This window comes from Hyperolius riggenbachi, chromosome 2, assembly GCF_040937935.1.
Source record: "Hyperolius riggenbachi isolate aHypRig1 chromosome 2, aHypRig1.pri, whole genome shotgun sequence".
NCBI classification, from domain to species: domain Eukaryota; kingdom Metazoa; phylum Chordata; class Amphibia; order Anura; family Hyperoliidae; genus Hyperolius; species Hyperolius riggenbachi.
In genome coordinates, this window is record NC_090647.1 from 124,237,538 (window position 1) to 124,256,437 (window position 18,900).

Consider the following 18,900-nt stretch of genomic DNA (forward strand, 5'->3'; position numbering starts at 1 on the left):
CAGCTTAGCATAGCTCAAGTCAATCTGATTATTTTGGTATAGCAATGGCATGCTTATAAATTAGCTTCTGAATGAACTTGAAGTTTGAGGATGGACCCTTCCAATAACTTGGAAATCATTTGTATCTTTTTTTGCTATTACTTTTATGTTTAGTGTTTAAAGTGAACCTGAACTCTTGCACAGGACTGAATAAATACATAGAGGAATGCCCCCTGTATGTATTTAGAAAGTTTAGCCTGTTTTATTCCCCCTCATTTGTGTCTTATCACAAGCTGTAATCTGATCTCTCCCCTGTATCACATGACTGCCTATGGCAGAGATGGCAGATAAGGCCATTTGAAAGCACAGGACCGTTAACAATACTGTATGTCTGCTTCCATGAATCAGGAAGTAGAAACAGTGCAGATTTGGTTTAGGACTTGTATCAGGTGTAACAAAGATTTTTTTTGTTTAAAGGCTATTATGCTTTTGTGTATCTTTTAGAGCAGAGAGTACGTTCTTCTGAGTACAAGTCCGCTTTAAATTGAGTTTCATACGACTTTAGTGCAATGCTGTTATTGCTATTATACTATATGATCTTGTACACTGTGGACACCTCAGTTTACAAGCTATCCATTTAAACAACGTAAGTAAGGATGCCTTTCACTCAGTAAATGTGAGGTGGGATGATAAAACATTTCCTTATTCTAGGAATACATTACATGGCAGCATCGAATAACACTCACTTTAAGGAATTTATTCTTCTGGGACTAACAGACAATCCCAAACTTGAGATTATTCTTTTTGTTCTTTTCTTTATTTTTTACATTGTTACTGTTCTGGGAAATATTGGCATCATCGTGGCCGTTAGGGTGGATTCTCGTCTTCATACTCCTATGTATTTTTTCCTCAACAATCTTTCATTTTTAGATCTTTGCTATGCCACCATTATAACCCCTAAAACTCTGGTCAACTTTCTGTCAACATCAAAATCCATTGGCTATAATGAGTGTGCTGTTCAGATGTATTTTTTCGCAGCATCAGTTACTACTGAATGCTTCTTATTGGGAGTCATGGCTTATGATCGTTATGTCGCAATATGTAACCCACTCCTTTATTCAGTTGTGATGGCGAAGAGGATCTGTATGCAGCTTGTGGCTGGAGCTTATACCTTGGGCTACCTCAATGCAACACTGCATACAATAACTACATTCCGATTACCTTTTTGTAAGACCAACAAGATTGACCACTTTTTCTGTGATGTTCCTCCTCTCCTGAAACTGTCCTGCACCAAGACCACCATGAATGAAATCCTGATGTTCATATTTGGAGGTTTTGCTGAGTCAAGCTCACTCACCACCATTATTGTTTCCTACAGCTACATTATATCAACCATACTTCGAATCCGTTCCTCAGAAGGAAGGAAGAAGGCGTTTTCAACATGCGCCTCTCACTTAATGGCTGTCACCATATTTTACAGTACTATTCTTTTCATGTACTTGAGACCTTCCTCTACGTATTCCATGGACCAGGACAGAGTGGCTTCTGTATTCTATAGTGTTATTATTCCCATGTTAAACCCTCTCATCTACAGCCTAAGGAACAATGAGGTAGCACAGGCTTTAAAGAAAATCAGAGCAAAATACTGTTGTAAAACAAGCAACAAATAATTTAAAGTGTCCTGCCTGAAAGTACAATTTCCACATTTCCAAGTCATAACTTTGTGACAGCAGAAGCTAACGTGGTGGATTTTTGAAGGCACAAAAGATAACAATGTAATATATTTTATTTACAATAAAACTCACATTTTGTGTTTTTGTTGTCGACTTCCCATTGTTCTCTCCCTGTATTACTATGCGTTGTATTCATAAAGCGCTGACATATTACGCAGTGCCGAACAGTAGATAAATAGAGAGACCGACAACAATGTACAAGATACAAGATAATACAACAGAGTTTAATTTAAAGTGGACCCAAATTAAAAATACAAGATTTCAGAAATAAAATCTATTTTCTAAATTATAATAATAAATAGCAGCCTTTTTTCAGCTGCATGATGACAAATATAAAATATTTTACATTTATTGGAGGAACCCCTCCCTTCCTTTCATATTGCCGGGACAGATTCCGGCAAACTGGTGGAGTAGGAGGTGTCCGGCAAAGGAGGAATTGCTAATGGCTGCCACCTGTATAACCCTAGTTATGAAAAGAGAAGGGTGAAAAGCATGCACTGAAATGCTCATAGGCTCGAAGGAGTGATTATTTATCTCTGTATGTGTCAGAGTGGTGCAACTAAATATTTAGAATTAAAAAAAATGTTTGGTTTGGGTCCGCTTTATGTCTTAGAGACCACATAATTAATGCCCAAGTCAGTCCACAGGAAGGGTGCATGGTGGTGGGGGTGCATGATCAAGGGAGAGGACATGCCAGAGGTTTACAATCTAAAGGGAGGGGATGTGGGTTGCATCACAGGTGCTCAGCAGAGCGAGTTGTAGCATTTATACTGGATTTGGGGGAGATCTTGAAGAGTTGAGTTTTGAGGGCTTGTTTGAAGGTATTAAAGGGTGTGGAGAGCCAGATGGGTGGTGGAACGGAGTTCCAGAGAGTAGGGGCAGCTCTTGAAAAGGCTTGCAGTCTCACATTGGAGTAGGAGATGCATGGGGCGGCCAGGCGCAGGTCGCTGGAGGATCAGAGAGGGCGGCTGGCTGTATTTGATCTAATTAAAAATATTTAGTTGAAATAGCACAAGGGGACTACAAACCAAGAATATAGAAATAGAGATGGTCGAAAAGAAACAAATCATTCTGGCTTGCATGCAGATTTAATGCAAATTGTAAAAAACTTAGAATTGGGCCATTCAAAACCATGGGAAATTTAACGTTATTGACCCATTTCCAAAATGCATACAATTTGCATTTAATTTGTACATAAGCCACATTTAATAGCAACTTATTGAAATCTCTCTACTGAAAGAAAAGGGTGCAACAGTCGCCTTAATAATATACAGGATCTTCTCAAAAAATTAGCATATTGTGATAAAGTTCATTATTTTCTGTAATGTACTGATAAACATTAGACTTTCATATATTTTAGATTCAAATACACACAACTGAAGTAGCTCAAGCCTTTTATTGTTTTAATATTGATGATTTTGGCATACAGCTCATGAAAACCCAAATTTCCTATCTCAAAAAATTTGCATATTTCACCTGACCAATAAAAGAAAAGTGTTTTTAAAACAAAAAAAGTCAACCTTCAAATAATTATGTTCAGTTATGCACTCAATACTTGGCGGGAATCCTTTTGCAGAAATGACTGCTTCTTTGCGGCGTGGCATGAAGGCAATCAGCCTGTGGCACGGCTCAGGTGTTATGGAGGCCCAGGATGCTTCAATAGCGGCCTTAAGCTCATCCAGAGTGTTGGGTCTTGTGTCTCTCAACTTTCTCTTCACAATATCCCACAGATTCTCTATGGGGTTCAGGTCAGGAGAGTTGGCAGGCCAATTGAGCACAGTAATACCATGGTCAGTAAACCATTTACCAGTGGCTTTGGCACTGTGAGCAGGTGCCAGGTCGTGCTGAAAAATGAAATCTTCATCTCCATAAGTGCTTTTCAGCAGATGGAAGCATGAACCCACTTTTGAACCAGAAACAGCGGCAGAAGCGCCTGACCTGGGCTACAGAGAAGCAGCACTGGACTGTTGCTCAGTGGTCCAAAGTACTTTTTTCGGATGAAAGCAACTTTTACATGTCGGAAATCAAGGTGCCAGAGTCTGGAGGAAGACTGGGGAGAGGGAAATGCCAAAATGCCTGAAGTCCAGTGTCAAGTACCCACAGTCAGTGATGGTCTGGGGTGCCATGTCAGCTACTGGTGTTGGTCCACTGTGTTTTATCAAGTGCAGGGTCAATGCAGCTAGCTATCAGGAGATTTTGGAGCACTTCATGCTTCCATCTGCTGAAAAGCTTTATGGAGATGAAGATTTCATTTTTCAGCACGACTTGGCACCTGCTCACAGTGCCATAACCACTGGTAAATGGTTTACTGACCATGGTATTACTGTGCTCAATTGGCCTGCTAACTCTCCTGACCTGCACCCCATAGAGAATCTGTGGGATATTATGAAGAGAAAGTTGAGAGCCGCAAGACCCAACACACTGGATGAGCTTAAAGGGAACCTTAACTGAGAGTGATATGTATGTTTCCTGTTAAGCAATACCAGTTGCCTGGCAGTCCAGCTGATCTCTGTGACTGCAATAGTGGCTGAATCACACCCTGAAACAAGCATGCAGCTAATCCAGTCTGACTTCAGTCAGAGCACCTGATCTGCATGCTTGTTCAGGGGCTGTGGCTAAAAGTATTAGAGACACAGGATCAGCAGGCGATTCAGGCAACTGGTATTATTTTAAAAGGAAAAATCCATATCCTTCTCAGTTTAGGTTCCCTTTAAGGCTACTATCGAAGCATCCTGGGCCTCCATAACACCTGAGCAGTGCCACAGGCTGATTGCCTCCATGCCACACCGCATTGAAGCAGTCATTTCTGCAAAAGGATTCCTGACCAAGTATTGAGTGCATAACTGAACATAATTATTTGAAGGTTGACTTTTTTTGTTTTAAAAACACTTTTCTTTTATTGGTCGGATGAAATATGCTAATTTTTTTGAGATAGTAATTTTGGGGTTTTCATGAGCTGTATGCCAAAATCATCAATATTAAAACAATAAAAGGATTGAACTACTTCAGTTGTGTGTATTTGAATCTAAAATATATGAAAGTCTAATGTTTATCAGTACATTACAGAAAATAATGAACTTTATCACAATATGCTAATTTTTTGAGAAGATCCTGTATAGCTTGATTAGTGGCATATCCCAATATTCTGGCACATAACCTAATACCCTGTGTAAAATATTCATTTGCCTAAAATAAATATTTTTGGATTGTTCAGAACAAAATGAATATAACCTGTACCTTTTTTTTACTCTAGTGATTTTTATTTTTAATACCATGTGGCCTTCCCCCCAGTTTCATAGCCCCAGCCTAGTCTATGCTCCATCTCATTCATGCATAATTGTTTTGTCTAATGCCTAGTACACACCATACAATTTTCTGCAAGATTTGCCTGCTAGATAAATCCCTGGATCAACTCTCACGGGAATTACCTAGTAATTATTGCCCTGGACACCCTTAAATGCAAGAAAAGCTTCAAAGCTCTCTTCAAATGCAGATATAGAGTTTGCCATAACTACTCCATGAGGTATGATTTTACAGATTTTAACCACTCTTACTGTGAATTTGTATTTATAAATGTTAATCAGATCACCTCTCAGTCACCTTTTTTCCTAGCTAAATAATCCCTGTTTGTCCAACCTTTCTTTTTAAGTCAGATCTTCCATCCCTCTGATTAACCACCCTGGCGTACTATTAAGATCGCCAGGGCGGCTGCGGGAGGTTTTTTTTTAAATAAAAAAAAACTATTTCATGCAGCCAACTGAAAGTTGGCTGCATGAAAGCCCACTAGAGGGCGCTCCGGAGGCGTTCTTCTGATCGCCTCCGGCGGTCAGAAGTAACACGGAAGGCCGCAATGAGCGGCCTTCCGTGTTTTGCTTACTTCGTCGCCATGGCGACGAGCGGAGTGACGTCATGGACGTCAGCCGACGTCCTGACATCAGCCGCCTCCGATCCAGCCCTTAGCGCTGGCCGGAACTATTTGTTCCGGCTGCGCAGGGCTCAGGCGGCTGGGGGGACCCTCTTTCGCCGCTGCTCGCGGCGGATCGCCGCAGAGCGGCGGCGATCAGGCAGCACATGCGGCTGGCAAAGTGCCGGCTGCGTGTGCTGCTTTTTATTTCATGCAAATCGGCCCAGCAGGGCCTGAGCGGCACCCTCTGGCGGTAATGGACGAGCTGAGCTCGTCCATACCGCTAAGGTGGTTAATTAAGTTGCCAATATTTGTACTCTTTCTAGAAGGTCAAAGTCCTTTCTATAGTGTGCTTCCCAAAGCTGTAGTCCATACTCCAGATGTGACTTCACAAGTGATTTATACAGAGGGAGTAGTTTTATGCACTTCAGAATTGTATTTGCTTTAGCTACTGCTGCTAGGCATCGCATATGACTACTTAACTTATGAACCAGTATTCCCAAGTCCTTCTCCAAGTCTGGTACATCCAATGCGGATGACTTTATATTTATTAACATTAAATTTTCTGCCATGTGCCTGGCAATAGGGCCATGTTGTCAAGATCCTATGATAGTATGCCACCATCTATCTTATCCTGCAAATTTTTTATCATCTGAAAAGATGGCTACATTACTCTGTATTCCATCTACTAAATCATTAATAATGATGAAAAAAATAATTGAAAACGCAGAAAAAATTGCTTGGGTCTATACTGTAAATCAAGAAATTCTCAATCTATCCTGCACTGTTCAATTCTCATAAAAATTGATCAGAAAAATCACGCACTCCCAATCAGATTTCTCACTCAAATTTAAAAAAAAAAAGCTTTTGATTTTTCTGTACAAACATGTTTCATTAAATAGGGAAAAAAATTGATATTTTTATTGTAATGTATGGTACTATAGTACCCAGGTTCTTCACCTGATGTTAGCTCTTTTTAAGCACCTTAGGTGATTATTATTTTGGTATTTGGTATTTTTTACCCAATCCATGTGATGGGGCCATATAGTTTTGCATATGGTTGTGATTGTTGTTTCTAAGACCTAGCACACACTGATTGCTGTGTGCAGAGATATTCCTTTGAGCATTAGTTTTGCAATCAGCAATTCATGCCAGCAATAGGAATAAAATGATCAACTTTATTGAGGACACAACAATATAAAAACACCTAAAAACAGCACATGGGAGGACTACAACAATACGCTATCAACAATGATTACAAAAATAGAAAAGCTGCTGCAAGTTATAAAACAACATTACAGCTGTTTGCAAATGCCATGATAAGCATAGAGTTAAATGAGCAACACCAATTGGCGCTTTGAGTCCGCCAGGAGAAAAGCACGATATAAATGTTCGGTGTCTAGTCAAACAAATAGTCAGATGAACCTCTGAGTATTAAATACTGTCCCTTTAAATGGGGCAAGTCAGCGTTTCTGGAAAGATATAGAGTACAGACCAGTGTCACCTGCAGTGCAAAGATGAGATGCCCGGGACCCCCACATGCCCCCTTATGCATACTGTGATTGCCCGCTTCTCCAGAGGTTAGTTATATGTCAAAAGTATTAACAACTCAAGGATTAGTGCAGCAGCCAGGCAAGTAAGGAGCACTTTGAATAGAAAGTTAGCAGTTTTATTATTTCAGATAGCTTTAAGACATGTTTATGTGTTTATGATTTGACTCATCATATGTCCATATTACAGTGACAGTGTTTCGACCAGGCATCATCTTATTCCATCTACGGGTGTAACTTTTTGACCATTTTTGAATTTTTAAAGTGTGCTTTTAATTTACTTAAAAACAACTTTACCTTTTTCATCCTCTATTTCTGTAGGAATTCAGACCATTATCATATTGGTCTTGTTCCACTGAAAATTGTCTGTATTTATTTGTTCCAGGGGATACAAGAAAGTTTGTTACACACTCCAATGATACCAGAAATGTTTGAGTGCTCAAAAAGAAAAGTGATTTCAAGATTATGTACCTCTCATCATCTTTCTCCCTGCGGCTCAGTATCTCTTTCCAGCAAATTCTGCAAACAGCAAATATACTACATGGCCCGTATGCAATGAACTTTTTCTCCTAGAAGATAAGGTATACAGGTTGTCCCTGGTTAACGAACGAGATAGGGACTGTAGGTTTGTTCATAACCTAAATCTGTTCTTAAGTCTAAATATTGTGCCATCTCTGCCCCCTGTACCTCCTCTGTGCCCCCATGCCTCCAGTGTCCCCTTCTGTGTCACCTCTGCCCACTGTACCTGCTTATACAAGTTTAAAAGCCATTTTTCTTAGAATTGTTCAAAATCGATTTTCTCAAATACTACAAGTCCAATTAGAAAAAAAATTGGGGGGGGGGGGGGCTTGTTCCCATGGAAACGCAGAATCCATGCTGTTTGTATCAGCAGGTCGTTCATAAGTCGGGCGTTCATAAGTCAGGGACTACCTGTATGTCATTTTGTATTTAAAATGACTTTTCCCGATTTGCAATTAAAGAAGTACCAAAAAGTAGTTGAAAAACATTACTTTGAGTATGTTCTGGCTTCCTGGTAATTTAAAATGCATTTTATTTACAAGTTGTGAAAATATCACCTTGGTGATATGTTCACACTTTAGCAATAAAATGCCTTTTAATCCCCCAGCAAGTAATAAAATACTTAGAGTAATTAATTTGGAAAGTGTTTTTTTTCCAATTGCAAAATGCTGAAAAGCTAATTGTAACCTCTTGCTGACCGCTCCATGCGGCGGCTGCCCCAGGACCGCTCCTGGGGGCGGAGATTGCAGGGGATCGTGCATGCCGATGTGCGCGCATCGCCGCTTGAGCTCCGTCATCAGTATTAGACAGCGAAACTGCAGTCTATTTACATGGTACAGGCTGAAGCCTATAAGAGCTGCTCATGGTGATTGGCTGTTGGGGGGAGGGGAGGGTCAAGGGATCAGAGTAAGAAAAAAAAATAAAACAAGCATTTTTATTTAACCATTTCCGCCGCCCGGACGTGAAGCTCACGTCCGGGCGGCAGCTCTGCAGCGCTCACGTGCTTGGGCGCGCTCCCGCGTCCCCGTTGTGTCCCCTGGTAGCCCTGGGATCAGTGAAAGGGAACATGGTTCCCGATCACCGATCCCATTCCCCCGCAGAAAAACCGAAGCGCTCACCTGTGAGGCTTCAGTTCTTCTGCCCGGACAGATTTCCGCATCCCCCTTGTACTTCCGCTTAGCGAGAAGTAGAAGGAGGGTAAGCAAAAATGAAGGTGGCCATCTTGTGGCCAAATAGTAAAACTACAGCTACACATTTTTTACAATACAATTTACACATATTACAACATTAAAAATAAATAATTACCTAAGGGTCTGAACTTTTTAAATATGCATTTTAAGGGGGTATACTACAAACATTTTTTAAATTATAAGCTTGTAAAAAGTGATGGACGCAAAACGGAAACAATGCACCTTTATTTCTAAATAAAATATTGGCCCCATACATTGTGATAGGGACAAAATTTAAATGGTATAATAATCGAGACAAACGGGTATATAAAATACATAGGTTTTAACTATGGTAGCATGGATTATTTTAAAGCTATAATGGCCGAAAACTGAGAAATAATGAATTTTTTCCATTTTTTTCTTATTAATCCTGTTAAAATGCATTTACGGTAAAGTGGCTCTTAGCAAAATGAACCACCCACAGAAAGCCTAATTAGTGGCGGAAAAAACAAGATATAGATCAATAAATTGTGATAAGTAGTGATAAGGTTATTAGCGAATGAATAGGAGGTGAAAATTGCTCCGATGCATAAGGTGAAAAATCTCCGGGGGCAGAAATGGTTAAAATAAAAAAAAACAACAAAAAAAAGACCAGCTGATTTATAACGCTGACTCACACACTACAGAGAGCTGCTGTTCTGAGTTCTCTGTAGCTAGCTAAGTGAATAGATAAAGCAGGCTGCTAATTAGTTACTTATGTAGCAGCCAGTTTGTTTATTTACTTAGCTAGTTACAGAGAACAGCAGCTCTCTGTAGTGAGTGAGTCAGCGTTATCAGCTGGAGTGTCTGCTATCAGTGAAGTCTGGTCAGTCACATAGTGACTAGTGATGCAGCTCAGCTCTCTGTAATGTATGAGCCAGCGTTTTAAATCAGCTGGAGTGTCTGCTATAAGCAGGCTGAAGCCAGTCGCATAGTATGCTAATGAGGCAGCTCAGCTCTCTGCCAAAGCAAAATTAAGTGATAACATGTACTTTTTTTAACACAAGGTCTATGGAGAAAGATATGCTCTCCATATTAAATAACTGTTATGTGATTAATGTAAATAATAATTTTCACTAAACTGCCCCTTTAACCTCCTGAGCGGTGTGGACGAGCTCAGCTCGTCCATCACCGCCGGAGGCTGCCGCTCAGGCCCTGCTGGGCCGATTTGCTTCAAATAAAAAGCAGCACACGCAGCCGGCACTTTGCCAGCCGCGTGTGCTGCCTGATCGCCGCCGCACTGCGGCGATCCGCCGCGAGCAGCGGCGAAAGAGGGTCCCCCCAGCCGCCCGAGCCCTGCGCAGCCGGACCAATCAGTTCCGGCCAGCGCTAAGGGCTGGATCGGAGGCGGCTGACGTCAGGACGTCGGCTGACGTCCATGACGTCACTCCGCTCGTCGCCATGGCGACGAGGAAAGCCAAACAAGGAAGGCTGCTCATTGCGGCCTTCCTTGTTTGTTCTGGGCGCCGGAGGCGATCGGAAGAACGCCTCCGGAGCGCCCTCTAGTGGGCTTTCATGCAGCCAACTTTCAGTTGGCTGCATGAAATAGTTTTTTTTTTAATTGAAAAAAAACCCTCCCGCAGCCTCCCTGGCGATCTCAATAGAACGCTGGGGAGGTTAAATATTAGGGCCTTTTCAAACAATGTTTGATCAGTATATTGCTCACCAATCAATCATTTATCTGGAAAGGCTGTTCTTTATCAAAACCTGGTGAGGAGGGCTTCAGGCAGAGTGGTATGCAAACAGCTGTAAGAGCTAGTTCACAGTGCATCAGTTCTGTTGTAGAATAACTGTGCATGTTAACTCACTTCTCTTACAAGTCTATGTACCTGTTCACATCTCTGCGTTGTAAGGGATCACATTATCTACAGTCACTCGCTGCATGTTTACAGTGTTGGAGGTATCAGACTTGAACTTTTAAAGCATGCTATCTTTAACAAAGGTTTTAATTTTGACATCCATATTATTTTTAAAGTGTAACCGATGCGACATGTGACATGATGAGATAAACGTGTATATACAGTGCAAAACATTCATAACCAAGCAGTTTTACTTGTTTTATTTTGCTGCCTGAAAGAGTTAATTTCTAGGCATGGAAGTGACAGCTTCTGTCTTGTCGGTACCTTGTTGGAAATATAGTAACCCTCACTGATAAGCAAATTACAGCGATAAAAGTTTTCCTGGCAGAATACAACGTCTGAGAGCCGAAGGAGATAGAAAAAGTTCAATAGTTCATGTGTTTTTTTAAATTTAGGGACACTTAATAGGCTGCCACTAAGCAGAAGGCTGCCCAAAAAAATTCAATCTACTTTGTAAATGTTTAAATATAAAATAAAACCATGTAATATCTAAAGAAAAGTCATTTTTAGGAGTAAGAGGATAAATACAATTGTTTTTCATCTATTTATTTTTACATAAGGTTCACTTTAAAGCGAACCTGAACTGAAAATTAAAAGTCAAAATAAAAATACACATGTCATACTTACCTCCCATGTAATCTACTCATCAATCTCTTTCTCCTTTCCTACATTCTGTTTTTTCACTGTGATCAATGGAATTATCCGTCCTCCATTTTGACAATGGTCATTACCAAATAACAGCTTCCTGGTCAGCACACTGTTAAACTGCAATAGCGCCCACATGAGCCATAGGGAAACATGGACATTACCTTGCACATTCAGTTGTAACTGACAGTGGCTGATGTATAACTGACAGCAAAATATTGTCAGAACTGGATAGGATCACTGTAAGAAGAAAATGGTGATCTTCTGAGAGGAACTGGCGGTGAGGTTAGTATGTAATATTCATTTGCAGCTACGTCATGTGTTTATTTTAAATATTTTTACTCAGTTCAGGTTCCCTTTAAGTTGTTTTATGCATACAAACAGCTTTGGCATATGCTTTTCCCTAATTTTTACAAATGATCTAGCTACCTCCTTATTTCTTAAACTATAAATCAGTGGATTTAGCATTGGAATGATCACAGTATAAAATACAGAAGCCACCCTGTCCTGGCTCAGTAAGTAGGTAGAGGATGGCCGCATGTACATGAAGACAATGGTACTGTAGAATAAGCTAACAGTCATTAGATGAGCAGTGCAGGTTGAGAATGCTTTCTTCCTACCCGGCCGGGAGTGTATTTTCATTACAGTCGAAATAATGTAACTATAGGATACTGTTATGGTTGTGAGTGAACTAAATTCGGCAAAACCCCCAAAAATGAAAACTATAAGTTCATTTATAGTCGTATCGACACAGGAGAGCTTCAGAAGAGGAGGGACATCACAATAGAAATGGTCTATTATGTTACTTTTGCAGAACGGCAATTGAAAAGTACAAGAAGTATGAATGGTTGCATTGAGATAACCTCCGAGGTAGGCAAATCCTACAAGTTGCCTGCAGAAAGTCATATTCATCAGAGCCGTGTACAAGAGTGGATTACAAATGGCGACATAACGATCGTAAGCCATTATCCCCAGCAATAAACACTCCAGACTAACGGAAGCACCAAATAAATACATCTGGATGACACACTCAACGAAAGTGATTTTCTTTGTAGCAGATAAGAAGCTGTCCAATGTTTTAGGTGTTATTATAGTGGAATAACAAAGATCTAAGAATGAAAGGTTGTTGATGAAGAAGTACATCGGTGTATGAAGCTGTGGGTTTGCCCTGATGGCTGTCATGATGCCAATGTTGGCCACCAGAGTGATTATGTAGAACAGTAGAAATAAGGCAAAAAGGAACATCTGAATAGTAGCATCCTCCGTTAGTCCTAAGAGGACAAAGTAAGAGGGTTGTGTTCTATTCCACATGCCTGTAATGTGCTTTCTTTGCTTTCATTCTATAAAATTAATCAATATTTGAGTTAATCCTCCAGATGCTTGTTCTGAATCACCCACATTCAATTACTTCTGAATTGTTCCTTTCCACCTAACTAGCACTGGTTACATTTAAAGCAGCAATCATATTCCTTCTAAAGCAGCAATACTATCCCAGGAAAAAAAACACACATATAAATAAATACTTGTTCTACTTACAATAACCAATTTTTTGTACGGTCCACATTTTCATTTCAGTGAAATTTATATAGTAAATAAAGAGAAAACTACATTTTCCATCTTTGCTGCCCCTGACTGAAGCCAATCCTGATGTAATTTCCTCCCTTACTCTTTTTGTCTCCTAGAAACTGCAGTTTCATATCTAGCTTGCTTTGTAAACACATGTGAACAGAGCATAGATCACATATCAGCACCTTCTGCAGAAGGGTGAGGTGTATATCCCTTATCAGCCTCCTGTCATACTGAACTGCCCGCAGCCAATCAATGAGGATCAAGAATGTGGGATGGGAGATAACAAGCTTCCCTCTCCTCGTCAATGTACCAGAATAGAGCCAGGCTGACTGAGATAAGATTCATTAGAGCAGACACATTTATGATTATATTAGAGTGCTTGCAATGCAGACTGCATGCAGACTACATAATAAACACAGAGCAGTGGATAAATGGAATTTGATTTTATGGCTGGCAATCTGGCTACAACTACATACGCTATATTGGGTGCACTTTTTCAATCTTCACTACAGCAAACTGTCCTCTATCTGTTGTCTGGTATTAAAGGTGCCTATACACAAATCGATTTTCTCCATCAGATTCAACCACTATGATTGAATCAGCCAGAGATTGATGCTCTAACATGGCTGCCTGTAATTTAAATTATTTCCCAACCAAAATCAATCAAAATTATAAATCGCGCCAAATAGAAGATCTCACTTTATTGGGGGCATGGTAGTAGGAAATTGCATAGGGCCCCGTAGCCAGTGACAGGCTTCCCAGGTCTCTCCCCAGCTAATAGTAACTACTACAAGGCCCCTGCAGAGTACTGGCAGCAGTGGAATGCAGTCACCACTCTCCTGTCTGACCAGAACACTCCCTCCAGTCTGTGTCCTTCTGCCATCATCCTCGAATACTGGGGCCTGTTCTCCATGATCCAGCATGTTATATAAGTATATACATACCGTTAGATCACGAAGAACAGGCACCAGTGTTTGGGGATGAAGACAGAAGAATGCAGTAGGAAGCACTGGCTGGACAAGTAAGTGCGTTGTGGTGCAAGTGCTCTTCAGGGGCCCAGGGAGAACACTATTAGCTGGGGTGAAGTATCAGCCAGCTCTGCCCTGTGGCACTTTGATAGATGTTTAATAGATTTCAATCTGAAATCTATTAAACAATCTATATTGAGTGTGTGGCAGGAATAGATCCCTCTCTGATCAGATTTTGATTAGAGAGGGATCTACCTTTTGGGCACGTCAGGTAACAGCTTCCAGGTCAACACTCTGATATCCAGTAATACCACCTACTTGAGCCACAGGTAAACATGAACATTACCTTACACATCAGTTGTCCTTTCAGTTATAAGTGAAAGCAACTGATACAGTGGAAAGGGGCAATGGCTTTCAGTTCCTACTAAATCTAGTCAGAACTGGAAGGAATTGCTAGAAGAAAATGTTGAGCTTTTGAGAGGAACTGACGGTGAGGTAAGTATGTATTATTCATTTGCAGGTACATCATCTGTTTATTTTAAATCAATTTACTCGGTTCAATCTCCAAGTGTCAAAAAAGGGTCAACCCAGAGAGCAGAAGCAGAAAAATTCTATCCACAGATCCCCTGAAATGTGTATATATATATATATATATATATATATATATATATATATATATATACATATCAAATTTTTTGGCATCAACTCAGAATTATTTGTATCTCATTGAATTTCCCTAATTAAGTTGCATACATTTGCAACCCTCACCTGAATCTTATTATTACACAGTGAGGGTTGCTGAAACCCAACTCAGAATTATTTTATAAAATGAACTATTTGACCATCCATATACTGTGAAAGCAGGGAAATGTGGCTAACCAGAAGCAGAGAGAGCTTCGATACTTTTTGTCAGGGGCGTCGCTAGCCCTATTTTGGGGGGCACGTGCCCCCAATCTGTCCTGGGGTGCCCTGGATCTCTTCCCCAGGGGTGCCCGGCACTGCCCGCTGTCCCCACCTGGCCGCCGCTCCCCCCTCCCCTGGCTGTCCCCGCGACCAGAGCGTCAGATCTCGATCAGCGGCGACCAGATGGAGCGGGCGCTAGGACCTAGCGTACACCGCTGATATGCGGAAGTGACATCACTTCCGCATATTCAGCGTGGTGGGTCCGGCGCCCACTCTATCTGGTCGGGTCGCCTGCTGATCGAGGTCTGCTGGCTGCGAGGTGAGGGGGGTTCCGGTCACTAACTACCTACCGGGGGGCCCCTGTCACTCACTATCTAACGGGTGTCCCTGTCACTCACTATCTAACAGGGGTCCCTGTCACTCACTATCTAAAGGGGGTCCCTGTCACTCACTTTCTAACAGGGGTCCCTGTCACTCACTATCTAACGGGGGTCCCTGTCACTCACTATCTAAAGGGGGTCCCTGTCACTCACTATCTAAAGGGGGTCCCTGTCACTATCTAAAGGGTGTCCCTGTCACTCACTATCTAACAGGGGTCCCTGTCACTCACTATCTAACGGGGGTCCCTGTCACTCACTATCTAAAGGGGGTCCCTGTCACTCACTATCTAAAGGGGGTCCCTGTCATTATCTAAATGGCGTCCCTATCACTCACTATCTAAAGGGGGTCCCTGTCACTCACTATCTAGCGGGGGTCCCTGTCTCTCACTATCTAATGGGGGTCCCTGTCACTATCTAACGGGGGGAGGGCGCCTGTCACTCACTATCTAACGGGGGTCCCTGTCACTCACTATCTAACGGGGGTTCCTGTCACTCACTATCTAACAGGGGTCCCTGTCACACACTATCTAACGGGGGATCCCTGTCACTTACTATCTAACGGGGGTCCCTGTCACTCACTATCTAACGGGGATCCCTGTCACTCACTATCTAACAGGGTCCCTGTCACTTACTATCTAACGGGGTCCCTGTCACTCACTATCTAACGGGGGTCCCTGTCACTCACTACCTAACGGGGGTCCCTGTCACTCACTACCTAACTGGAGGCGCCTGTCACTCACTACCTAACGGGGGTCCTTGTCACTATCTAACGGGGGTCCCTGTCACTCATTATCTAACGGGAGTCCCTGTCACTCACTATCTAACGGGGGTCCCTGTCACTCAATAACTGGGGTCCCTGTCACTCACTATCTAACCTGGGGTTCCCTGTCACTCGCTATCTAACCTGGGGGTCCCTGTCATTCACTATCTAACAGGGGGCCCTGTCACTCACTATCTAACGGGGGTCCCTGTCACTCACTACCTAACCTGGGGGGCGCCTGTCACTCACTACCTAACCTGGGGGGCACCTGTCACTCACTAGCTAACCTGGGGGTCCCTGTCACTCACTACCTAACCCTATGTGAAATGCTGTCTATTTATGTGCCTCATGACTGCTGAATTTGTCTTGTTGGGAGCCTTATGATTTGTTGGGGGCCTCAAGATTGCTGAATTTGTCTTGTTGGGGGCCTCATGATTTGTTGGAGGCCTCATGATTGCTGAATTTGTCTTGGTGGGGGCCTCATGATTGGTTGGGGGCCTCATGATTGCTGAATTTGTCTTGTTGGGGTCCTCACGATTGCCGAATTTGTCATGTTAGGGGCCTCACGATTGCTGAATTTGTCATGTTGGGGGCCTCACGATTGCTGAATTTGTCATGTCGAGGGCCTTACGATTGCTGAATTTGTCATGTCGGGGGCCTCACGATTGCTGAATTTGTCATGTTGGGGGGCTCACGATTGCTGAATTTGTCTTGTTGGGGCCTCATGATTGCTGAATTTGTCTTGTTGGGGGTCACATCATTGCTAACTGCGAGACTATGGGAAAAGCTGGATCATGTGAGACAATACCATTAAACCTACTTTTTTAGCTTTTTAAAACAGAAAATAAAACAGGGAGGTCCTAAAAAATTGAATACATTTTTGAGGAGTAGGATGGATGAAATTGTTTATCTTTACAATTTATTTTCAACTTGGATTTTCCATAATGTTCATGTATGAGTTAAAACGTTTGTACATTATTTAGTTTAAATTGCTGTTGCCACTTTGCGATAGATAAGTGACTTTTGGGTTGCAGTTTGGGCACTCGGCCTCCAAAAGGTTCACCACCACTGTCCTAATTTAATGTCCCACCATTGCTAGGTTCATGTAAATTTGTCTCTACCCGTTACCACACCCACATTCTGGTCCATGGCCCACCCATTTTTTGGTGCGGTGATCCTCATATTTTTGGCATGCTAGCTGCAGTGTGCTGAATTCTGCTGCCTACAGTATGTACAGTATACGCTGTTCTCTAGTGCCTGCACTGTGTGCTGATCTACCTCCAGTGTGTACAGTATAAGGTGTTACTCTGTGCCTTTACTGATTGTAAACCAGCTGTATTGTATGCTGATCCCTGCTACTTTCAGTATGTACAGTATTAGCTGTAAAGCCTGGTACACACATACAATTTTGATTAGCCAATTTTAGCTCTGTTCATCAAATTCATTGTCTGTTGGCCCACTTACTGCACGGGGGTGGTAAAATTGGTCAGTGATTGACCAATCAAAATTGTATGTGCGTATACTGTACATCTTTGATCTATGCCTATACTGATTGTAAATTATCTAAATAAAGGACAGGGGGCTCCATCCAATATTTCGATGGGCAGGCCAGTTATCTGTAGCCTACACCGCTGCCAAGTTCATGTACATTTGGCCCCACCCATGGCCACGCCCATTCACCTCATGGTCACACCCATTTTTTGCCGCATAAACCTCCCCACCTAGTGCCCACAGGTGCCCCCGATCTCCAAGGACCCTAAAAACGCCCCTGCTTTTTGTGCACCCATATTTATAAATATTATGAAGCATTTTATAGAAGAGGCACTATAGTGACATAAAGAATGTAGTAAATGTATTCAGGTTACCCACTTTTACGGTAATTGTCCTGGTTTCAGCACGAGAAACACTTCCTATAGCTATACAGCAAAGTCTCTAATATCTGGCATCGGCGGAGATCGCCTGATGATGCCGGATACATGTGGTTGCCAGTTGCTTGAGAAAACCTCTTAAAAAGCAGACACCTCCCCCCTCATGCAGGATAAAATACTCACGAGCCTCTAGCGATGTCCTGTAGCTCCTAGTGGGTGCCTGGTGGCTTTCCGGCGTCCTCCGTGTCTGGCTCTTGGCGTGTCACCTGGCCCGTTAGGAGCCCCCTAGGAGCTACAGGGCTTCGCTGGAAGCTCAGTGAGCATTTTGTGGCTGGCAACCTTCCCCCCCCCCCCCCAAAAAAAAAATAGTCCCCATTATCCCCTTAGGCATGCCAGTAAGTTGAGACTTCCGGTTACCCGACTTCCGGATAATGGGGACTTTGCTGTACATTGCTATGTAGTCCTGCCCCCCGGTGATATTGAGCATAGGCTGTTTAACTATGCAGAATTCTCCTCACAGAGCATTCTGGGAGACCGGTTATTATTTGCACTGGCTTTCAGAACTCTCAGTAAGCAAAAATTCTGCAGAGATCACTTTACAGCTTAAAAGATGTCGCCACCTGTGATATATTTCAGAATGTAAATCAGGGAGAGGAAAAATTTTACAATGGGCAAACACTGACTGATTCATTTATAAACAAATACTAGAGCGTAAAAAAAAGCAATGTTATTAAATTACGTTATTTTCACTACAGTTCCTCTTTAATTACATGCAATTAGTTTTATTAGTTTTCAGGCACTGTATTGAACCCTTTTTCTAAACCTGAAGTTACACTTAACTACCTTACGACCGCTCCACGCCCATGGGCGTGGCCACGGCGGCAGCCCCAGGACCGCCTAACGCCGATTGGCATCAAGTCCTGGGGCTGCAGTTTGGAGGAGATTGCGCGCAGGGTGCGCGCACATCTCCTGCTCGTGGGGCGGAACTCCGCCCCCTCTTCAGTCTCAGTCTCTCTCGCCGCTCTGAAGACTGTTAGACGACGTGATCGCCGTCT

The 18,900-nt window shown here is 42.3% G+C and overlaps 2 protein-coding genes across 2 annotated transcripts; one reads left to right on the plus strand and one right to left on the minus strand.

Annotated features, from left to right (window-relative positions):
- The first annotated feature begins 701 nt into the window (after positions 1 to 701).
- Positions 702 to 1,649, plus strand: LOC137544850 (olfactory receptor 5AP2-like). Its single transcript, XM_068265942.1, has one exon. It carries the CDS (start codon positions 702 to 704, stop codon positions 1,647 to 1,649), a length of 948 nt encoding a protein of 315 aa, XP_068122043.1.
- A 10,090-nt stretch (positions 1,650 to 11,739) lies between these two features.
- On the minus strand, positions 11,740 to 12,708 carry LOC137544851 (olfactory receptor 5G9-like). The gene has a single exon (XM_068265943.1). It carries the CDS (start codon positions 12,706 to 12,708, stop codon positions 11,740 to 11,742), a length of 969 nt encoding a protein of 322 aa, XP_068122044.1.
- Between the last annotated feature and the right edge of the window lie 6,192 nt (positions 12,709 to 18,900).